The sequence below is a fragment of the Camelina sativa genome, chromosome 20, assembly GCF_000633955.1.
Source record: "Camelina sativa cultivar DH55 chromosome 20, Cs, whole genome shotgun sequence".
Lineage (NCBI taxonomy): Eukaryota > Viridiplantae > Streptophyta > Magnoliopsida > Brassicales > Brassicaceae > Camelina > Camelina sativa.
This window is the reverse complement of record NC_025704.1, coordinates 2,812,599-2,821,447: the sequence shown is the minus strand read 5'-3', so window position 1 is coordinate 2,821,447 and position 8,849 is coordinate 2,812,599. Positions and strand designations below refer to the sequence as shown.

Here is an 8,849-nt window from a genome sequence, read left to right as displayed (position 1 = left end):
ACCCTAAATGGAATGAGCAATACACATGGGAAGTACATGATCCTTGTACAGTCATCACACTTGGAGTTTTCGATAACTGTCACCTTGGAGGGAGCGAGAAGTCAAACAATGGAGCCAAAGTGGATGCCAGAATCGGGAAGGTAAGGATACGGTTATCGACTCTAGAGGCTGATAGAATCTACACTCACTCCTACCCTCTTCTTGTTCTACAAACAAAAGGGTTAAAGAAAATGGGAGAAGTGCAACTAGCTGTGAGATTCACTTGTCTATCTCTGGCTCACATGATCTATCTTTATGGACATCCTCTGCTTCCAAAGATGCATTATCTCCATCCATTCACTGTGAACCAACTAGACAGTCTTAGATACCAAGCAATGAGCATTGTTGCAGCGCGGTTATCTCGAGCAGAACCTCCTTTAAGGAAAGAGATAGTAGAGTACATGCTCGATGTTGATTCACACATGTGGAGTATGAGGAGAAGCAAAGCTAACTTCTTCAGGATAGTCTCTGTGTTTTCAGGCTTGCTTGCTATGAGCAAATGGCTAGGAGACGTCTGCTACTGGAAGAATCCGTTGACAACGATCTTGTTCCACATTCTCTTCTTTATACTGATTTGTTATCCGGAGCTGATACTCCCAACCACGTTCCTCTACATGTTCTTGATAGGGCTTTGGAGTTTCCGGTTCAGGCCGCGTCATCCTCCACATATGGACACAAAGCTCTCTTGGGCAGAAGCGGCTAGCCCCGATGAGCTGGACGAGGAATTCGATACTTTCCCTACTTCAAAGGGACAAGATGTTGTAAAGATGAGGTATGATAGGTTAAGAAGCGTTGCTGGTCGGATCCAGATGGTTATTGGAGATATTGCAACGCAAGGGGAGAGGTTTCAAGCACTGTTGAGTTGGAGAGATCCGCGTGCGACTTGCTTGTTTGTGATATTTTGTCTTTTCGCCGCAATGATCTTGTACGTGACGCCATTCAAGATCGTAGCTCTCGTGGGCGGGATGTTCTGGATGAGGCATCCCAAGTTCAGAAGTAAGATGCCTTCTGCTCCAAGTAATTTCTTCAGGAAATTACCTTCGAAAGCAGATTGTATGCTTTGAATGGTACAAACTTCTTTGTGGCTTCAGGTCTTCTCTCTGTTCGTGTAAGTTGTGTGTGTGAGTTTTTTTTTGTTTTTGTTTTTTCGTGTTTGTGCGGCTACTCTGTTTTATTATTATTTTACTCATAATTCGTATCGTACTGTGTTGTTGGGTTTTTGACTAAAACCCTAGAACTAATGGGCTTAGTTATTATGGGCTATTTGTAATCTTTATCTATTTTGAATTAAAAAAAAAAAATTTACAGCCGAAAAACAATTGTCATCCAAAAATTAACATTTGTATACAAATCTATATTATCTGGTGCTGGTGGTGTGTAGTTAGAAAATACTTTGTCCAAAATAATTTGTTTTTTCTTTTTTAAAAAAAAATAGAAACTGGCAGAGCTATATCAATCTCGTTTTTTGTGATGTAAAAATAAATTCTGGTTTTAGTTTGACCATAGTGTAATAATAATGTTACAAAAAAATGAAAAATATTTATTAAGTGAGAAAAAGACTGGAAAACACTGGTGTGTGTGACAGCAAAGAAATGAAAAAGTGAAGAAGAGAGGAGAGGGGGTGGCGTTGAACCCAAAGCAAAACGATACTGATCCCAAGTCCCTGATCGTATCGTACAAAACTCACCATTTGTCACCTTCCTCACTGGTCAATGCTTTAATTTGACCTAACAAGTTACAAGTCCCTCTCTCTTGCATGCAGTTGCAATTTTTGCCAGCATTCTTTTCTTTCAATTCTCTTTCATATTCTTGGTATATCTATATGTCCTTGTGTTTGAAACTGATCAGATCAAAGTTTTTGGTTTTTTTTTTCATCTTGCGCAAGGAAGACTTAAAGGTATGGAGGTATGGAAATAGTTGTCTATCATCTTTATCAAAATCATATAACAAAAGAAGCCAAGCAATTTTAATTTTCCCTAATTGTACTGTATTTGAGTAGAGAGACAATATATATATATATAGAGAGGTCAAGCTGGCTAACTAATCAACCTATTCTCGTGTTCTTTTGGTTTCCTTCATCAGTTTGTTTTAGTATCATCCGTCTTGTCGAGGACGGGCTAGCCAGAGAGAACTTAGAGCTTGGAGACGGTGAAAGTACTCAGCAACTGCTAGAAGACACCGTGCTTCTTGACGTGTCGTCAACAATTGGTTCAGCCTATGGATCGTTTGGTGCCTCAAATTGTCCGCCTGTAAGTTTTTTTTTTTAATGTATTAGTCCAAAAACTAAATAAGTGAAGTGAAAATGAAGAAATAGTAGAAGCAAATCAAAATATGGACAAAGTAGTGTTCATGTTATTGACTAAGACAATTAATGAAACTGGACAGTAACTAATTAATAGTCTCATAATTCGGAGTGTAAAAGACTATTATCTATAAGAAAAAAAAGATAAAAGAAGACCAAGCATGCATTATAATGGAATTAATAATCCATAAACTAACATTATGTATTATGTATAAATTGTCATTTTGTATGACCCGGAATTATATGGTTGATTGACGACTAATGCATGCCGATTATTCAACATGTTGATCGAGCAAACAAAAAATCAAAGCTTTGTTACTACACACACTAATAAGAACACGACACCAAATTGTCAAAAAGGTGTAACCGTGAATTCCATACTCTCGGTCCCACGCCATACTTTCATGATACTTTTGATCACCAATTAAATCTCAACCTATCATCAATGAAATTAAGTAGAGACAAAACAAAACTACTGGAACCAAATGTAACTAAAAGGAATAACTATTCTCAAATCTCAAGAAAGTGTTTTGAGAGGATGGGATACTCGGGCAGTTACGTCCATGACATCATGCAACGATATGGGCTCCAAGCAATCCATGTTTCCATTTTGATGTGATATATATAATAGTATTTGCTTTTTGGACTGCATATATGTGAATATATACAATCATGGTGGCAATTGTCACGTGCGTTTAGAGAAGTTTGAAACCCCATCATTCCTTTTTTGGTAAATTAACCCCATATTTACTGCCTCTTTTAAAGTTGGACCTTTCTCTTTTTGTTTTGATTTTTAGAAATTCAAATAATATATAGATGAAAGGTCGTATATCGTGTGAAGACCATTTTTATTTTAATTGAAAAAACACGAGAAAAATACAGAAAGATGCCGATTTTTATTATATTAGCCTATAGGTTGATACATTAATACACAAGCATATATATAATTTCTTGCATAAACCTGCCCGTTCTAAATTAGTAAATAATTAGGAAAATAAATATAGTATTACTAATAAACTTAGTCTTCTAAGAAAAGCAACCCGACCAAGTTTATATAAGACAAGATAAGTGTTTGTTAGAGACCTACTTGCATAATGTCGGAATCAAGAGTTTAAATACTTTTCATTTCATATATATATGGTAATGCGTAAATAATAAGTTTTCAAATTAGTGATTTTAACATCCTCTTATAATCCATACAAAAATCAACCACTATTTTTATTTTATTACTATACTAATTATACAGTATTACGAATGTCGTCTAACTAATAATAATAGCCGACGTTACCTACATATATATATATGAGTTGTACACAAACATACACATACATACAAAATATCTATATAAATTTAGATAGCGTGTTATAACAACCAAATATATATGTATATTATAAATATATGATAGTTTAGTTGTGTTTAATAAGGAGTAGTTCAAAGAATCAAAATATGTATTCCTAGTTCGATTAGGACCACATCCCCCCCTATAGGGGTCCACTTTTATATCATTTCCGTATATCCGAGATATATATAAAAAATCCCTAGATATTATAATAGCTTTAAGAAATAGATGGTACCTGGAGAACGAAGCCCTCAAGAGCAGAGAGCTTGTTGAGAGCTAAGGACATGTGTGACATGAAATTGGATAGATGAGGAGGAAGTGGTGCGGATGCAGGCGGGAGAGAGTCGGAGACAATACTATCGGAAAGCGATTGATTCAATGCTTCGAGGCCTTGCGAGAGAGCCTCCTCGGCCTCTTGTGTGGACTGTTGCAGCCCGCAAATCCCAACTATTTGTTGCTCCGTCAATGGTTCTATTTGGTTCACAATCACCTGCATGGCATGCGTCTCAAATTAACATATATACAAGTTGAGTACTTTAGAGAACTAGCAATGGTCTTAATCGATGCATAAAGAACGTTGAATGCATTAAATGTGTAGTGTACTATGCACACGTTACTAGCTACACCCAAAATCTCTTCTTTCCTTTTTGTTTTCACAAAAATGGATATAAGATTGAGACATTGCCAAAGGTCTTGTCAGGTTTGCACACCATCCATACATCAATTTATATTATTAATCTTATATATATCGTAGTTTATACACATAACAGTTATGATTAATCATAGGTTAAGAAAAGCTTTGCGGAGTTATTTTACAAAAAATTAGAGTATGATAATTATCCAACGTATGAGCTTGCTGGAAAGGTTAAAAAAGAAAAGATTTATTTGTTTTATTTTACTTATTATTCTATGGCAGTCTCTGTGGTTTATGTTTCTTTCTCTCTCTCTCTCTCCCTATGGACCATGCATGAATCGAAAAAAACAGACAGGCACTTTCTTTTACATTATGCCAAAACCTAACCATTTCTAGAAATACTTCGCTATCACACACAATTGCATGCATTCTTTATTTGATTTTAACATTAATTTTACGTGTACCTTTATTATTGTCTTAAGACATACACGTACATAGGTCGGTTTTATACATCTATAGTTCACCCCATGCGATGTTATGTATACATTACTATATATACCTCGTCCAACAATATCACTATATATAGTCTGTCCTATCTATTATTTACTAGCTACACCGTAACCTCTTTATAAAAAAATCAAGACCAATTTTTTTAAAAAAGGTGAAAAACATTTTTATTAATTGAATAAAGTTTTTAGTACTATATTCTATGCACATGTAAGATAAAAATAATAATAAACGTCACAAATTTTCAGTCATTATTATTTTATCTTTTGCAAGTAATCCACAGAAATTGATGATAATCAATGATTATATTTTGGATTATTTTAGCTTGTAAGGTAGAATTTAATATGAGTATAGTAAAATTCCAAAAAAATTAGGATTATATATATTCATCCATATTGATTAGTCTACAATATCATCATGACTAATATAAGTACCACATCTTATCTTAATTTTGTGTGGGATGTGGCTCGAATAGAATAAGTAAAAAAATCTATCCGAAAACAGACTCACCAACATATACAATATTCATTTATATTTATATGGTTTCTAAGAAAAGACGTGATCATGTACGTACCTTAATGATCTCTGATGGACGAAAACCACCCATCCACAAGAAGCAACGCTCAGCTGGAGTTTTCCAGGCTCCAGAGATGAGGTGGAAGACATCAGTCTTAGCGACCATGGCTTTGAGGTTGATCAAATGGTCATAATGAGCTAAACAAGCGTCCACAAACATCCTAAGCTCGTTCTCGGCCAAGTGCTCTTGTGTCGCCACCCTCAGTTCGGTTAACAGCCTCTGCTGCTCCTCCAGCCACCTTGCATATTCCATATCGAACACCGCTGCTTCTGCTAATTCACATTGCATTTACTCAATATATCTCTTTTTTCTTGGGGGTTCGAAATTTACAGTTTTTGAGTCATCATCACATGTATATAGGAAACTATTAACGTACCGGAGCTGACGTTGCCAGGGCCAATTGGTAGTCCACCTTGATGTTGATCTCCTATAAGAGACCCTCCAAAGAATACGCCCTAACCATCGGAAATCAAATTGGTACATTTTAGACTTTAGGTGTGAAGTATATACTATAATACATGAAAAGACAGGTTAAAATGTTTACTTGGGATCTGGCCCGTTGAATCTCTTGTTCTAGTTGGGTCAGTTTGATCCTACATGACTCGAGTTGCTGAACGTAAGCCTGTCATAATTTACCAAAGTAAATAACGTTATAAAAAATTTGGATATAAAACTATATATATTTGCAACTTACATACATATTGAAATATATAAATGCTGACCTTTTTACGTAATCTACTTTTTCTTGCTGCTTCTCTGTTTTGTGCTAGTCTTCTCAATGTCTGTTGAGAAATTAAATTAATAAATAAAATATGGAACACCAAAAAAGTAAAAACAAAAAATCTTATTTTCGCAGTTGTATGAACACTCACTTTAGGGTCTGATGATTTCGGTATGTCATGGTCCGATGAGGCAGGACCCTTGCGGTTCCCTTCCTTCTGCCATAACATGATGAAATGACCCATTTAACATATTAAAAACTACAACAAGTATAAAACTATATTCGTTTTCTAGTTTGACAAAGCAATTAAATTATTTTAAAATATCAATAGATAGATACCTTGATGGATTTATTAGAAGCTAGAGGAGGTTGAAAATGAGAATGATTGGTCAAGTCCATGGACGGCTCAGAAGATGGTCGAAGCGAACCACTAGGTTGAGCAGCCGGAACTAATCTTGCATTATCGGTCTTACCAAACACAACAAAAAAAAAAAAAAAAAAAGAGACGAAAACAATCAAATCACTACTAATTAGAAAAATGAGAAACGTATAATAATTGGTCTGACTTGATATTATATGAAACAGCTAGTAGTTGCGCTGACATTATATTAAATCAGAAACAGAAACCAACTAAAATTGGCATATATATAGAAATATAAAAAGTAATTATAATTTATTACATTGGGTGTAGAAGAAGGAGGTGGCTCTATGTGCATCGGCTGAGATGGGAAGATGTTGAGCGTCGATGTTGGAGGTCTCATCGCCAAATTCTCTGCCATAATTAAAGATTCATATATAGATGAGTCGTCATGAAATGTTTTGGAAGTGGTCTGGTTATATATAACAAGTTACTTATAAATAAGTGAGTGGACTAGTTCTAATTAGAAAAACAAGAAAGAGAAAAGGGTTTAAAAGAAGAAGAGAGTTTAGAAGTTTGTAAGGAAGATTTGATGTCTGAAAAGAGAAAAAAGATAGAGAGGATCTGGTCAAAGCTGAAAGTAGAGTACTGATGGCAGAAGAAAGATTGAAATCTGTTGGGCATGCTTTTGCTGTGACCCTCTCTCTCTCTCTCTCTCTAGAAGGGAATCTTCCTAATCTGCTGAAACCAAAAAACCAAACCCCTATTCCCAAAAAAAGAAAGAAGAGAGAGAGAGTAGCATACGAGTTGTGTGATGATGATGAGATAAAGGAGAAGGAGCAGTTGATGAAGGATCATGATGTCCTTGTCCATCAAGATAGAGGAAGAGTGATGGGTCTATCTCTCCAATATCATACCCATCTTTGTTCCTGCACATCATATAAGCTATAGCTTTTTAGAACTTAGGGATCATCAAATCAATTCAAAAAGTTTTTTTATACGACTTATAAAGTCTATACATAATTAAATACATGTGACTTAAAAAAAATTTACATGAAGTTTCCATGGGAAGCTGAGGACGTGGCAGAGGCTGATGATAAGTGTTGTTGATGATGATGATTCTGGTGATGACCTTGCATTTGATGATGATTAATATTGATGTTTGAGCGTGTGATAGTAACAGCAGAAGATGATGATGATGATGATGATGAAGAGAGATGATAGATTTGATCTTCGTATGTTCTCTTGTGTTGGTCTTCTTCTCTCCTGGATGGCAAAGCTTGATGATGACGGTGGTTTTGATCACTAGATGATGATGATGATATCTATTAACTTACTAGTTCTTGAATATTATTTGTTTTTTTCTCTATATATTCTTGGAAAGAGATAGAGATTATGTAACGGAGCATTTAAAGCTACTTTGGTGTTTTTTTTAGGGGAGAGAAGAAGAGAAGGAGAGAGTCGGTTTATATCGATTGAAGTGGAGAGGGTTCAAAACTTAATAGAATGATATTGGAGAAGAGAAGCAAAAGACAAACTCCTTTATTTTCCTGATTTTTTATATTTTATATTTTTGCTTCTTACTGTATTATTTACTTTGTAAAACCAAGTTTCTTCTACCTTAAAATATTAGAAGACGACTTTGTTTTTTTTTTTTTTTTTTGTTGTTGTTGTATAAAACCAAGAAAAATATTCTGATAAAGCGGTCAAGAACATGTCCTTTTCCATCCCTCTCTCTCTTTGTAGAAATTGATGAGATAACAAACTTGTATAAATATTTTTTGTTTGTTCTCTAAATTATTATTATTTTATTCTCCTATTATTCAACTATATTCTTCAAGTATTATTATTTTTTAAGATATAGTTTTCAATTCCATCAGATATATTATTCTAACATTTTTTTTTCAAGTTTTTTATGATCCATTAACTACTGGGGTCTTAACATTAGATCGAATTAACACTAAAAATGATTTATATATATGGAAAACTCTGCTGTCAATAAAATTGATATGATATTTTTAAAAAATTTGTATTCCATTATTTATTCACTAACTGTTCCATTTGATTTTGTTTGGATGGACAATGGACACTATTATTGGTGTAGGTTTAGTTTTGGTATTGGTTATCCTCAACGCGGTTTGGTTATTGTTTGTATAATATAACCAAACCTTCAGAAAACCGCCGTCTTCAGATATAATTTAAGTTAACCGGAACCGGAGTAAATTGATCCGGTTAGATCAAAAACCGGAATCGGTAATATCTGATGCGTTTTCCTTTTCTCTTCGGTGTTGAAGAAGCAAAGCAAAACTCAGAGCAGACTCCAACAAAACCTTAAAAACTGATACTTTTCCCCAGAAGATATCTCAGGTTTA

The 8,849-nt window shown here is 34.6% G+C and overlaps 2 protein-coding genes and 1 long non-coding RNA gene across 5 annotated transcripts in view; 2 read left to right on the top strand and 1 right to left on the bottom strand.

The window, feature by feature from the left end:
* Positions 1-1,355, top strand: part of LOC104768889 (FT-interacting protein 1-like) — a 9,432-nt gene extending 8,077 nt beyond the window's left edge. The window contains exon 3 of one of the 2 annotated variants that reach the window (XM_019241619.1): positions 8-1,355. In XM_019241619.1, the coding sequence (XP_019097164.1) occupies positions 8-1,103 (1,096 nt within the window). In that variant the 3' untranslated portion in view covers positions 1,104-1,355. The remainder of the gene's footprint in view (positions 1-7) is intronic. The other variant, XM_010492970.2, reaches the window with a different exon arrangement.
* LOC109131123 lies at positions 1,652-7,258 on the top strand. The gene is made up of 3 exons (XR_002036880.1): positions 1,652-1,944; positions 2,122-2,288; positions 6,811-7,258. It is a non-coding gene; the product is annotated as an uncharacterized LOC109131123 (long non-coding RNA).
* Positions 1,946-8,046, bottom strand: LOC104768888 (transcription factor TGA2.2-like). 2 transcript variants are annotated; one of them, XM_010492963.2, is made up of 11 exons: positions 7,531-8,046; positions 7,282-7,406; positions 6,800-6,891; positions 6,459-6,587; positions 6,271-6,336; positions 6,121-6,180; positions 5,943-6,020; positions 5,775-5,853; positions 5,396-5,670; positions 3,916-4,170; positions 1,946-2,286 (listed from the first exon to the last, which is right to left on the bottom strand). In XM_010492963.2, the coding sequence occupies exons 1-11, from the start codon at positions 7,614-7,616 to the stop codon at positions 2,134-2,136; spliced, it is 1,398 nt and encodes a 465-aa protein (XP_010491265.1). In that variant the 5' UTR covers positions 7,617-8,046; the 3' UTR covers positions 1,946-2,133. The 2 variants fall into 2 exon arrangements, with proteins under 2 accessions (XP_010491265.1, XP_010491266.1); XM_010492964.2 differs by having other exon boundaries at positions 5,396-5,667; positions 7,531-8,045.

Excerpts from the sequence above, each read along its gene's own strand:
- LOC104768888 (XM_010492963.2), bottom strand. The coding sequence starts at position 7,616 with ATGCAAGGTCATCACCAGAATCATCATCATCAACAACACTTATCATCA. Across the intron at positions 6,892-7,281 it reads TCATCATCATCACACAACTC|AGAATTTGGCGATGAGACCT; the intron begins GTATGCTACTCT and ends TAATTATGGCAG. Across the intron at positions 4,171-5,395 it reads GTCCATCAGAGATCATTAAG|GTGATTGTGAACCAAATAGA; the intron begins GTACGTACATGA and ends CATGCCATGCAG.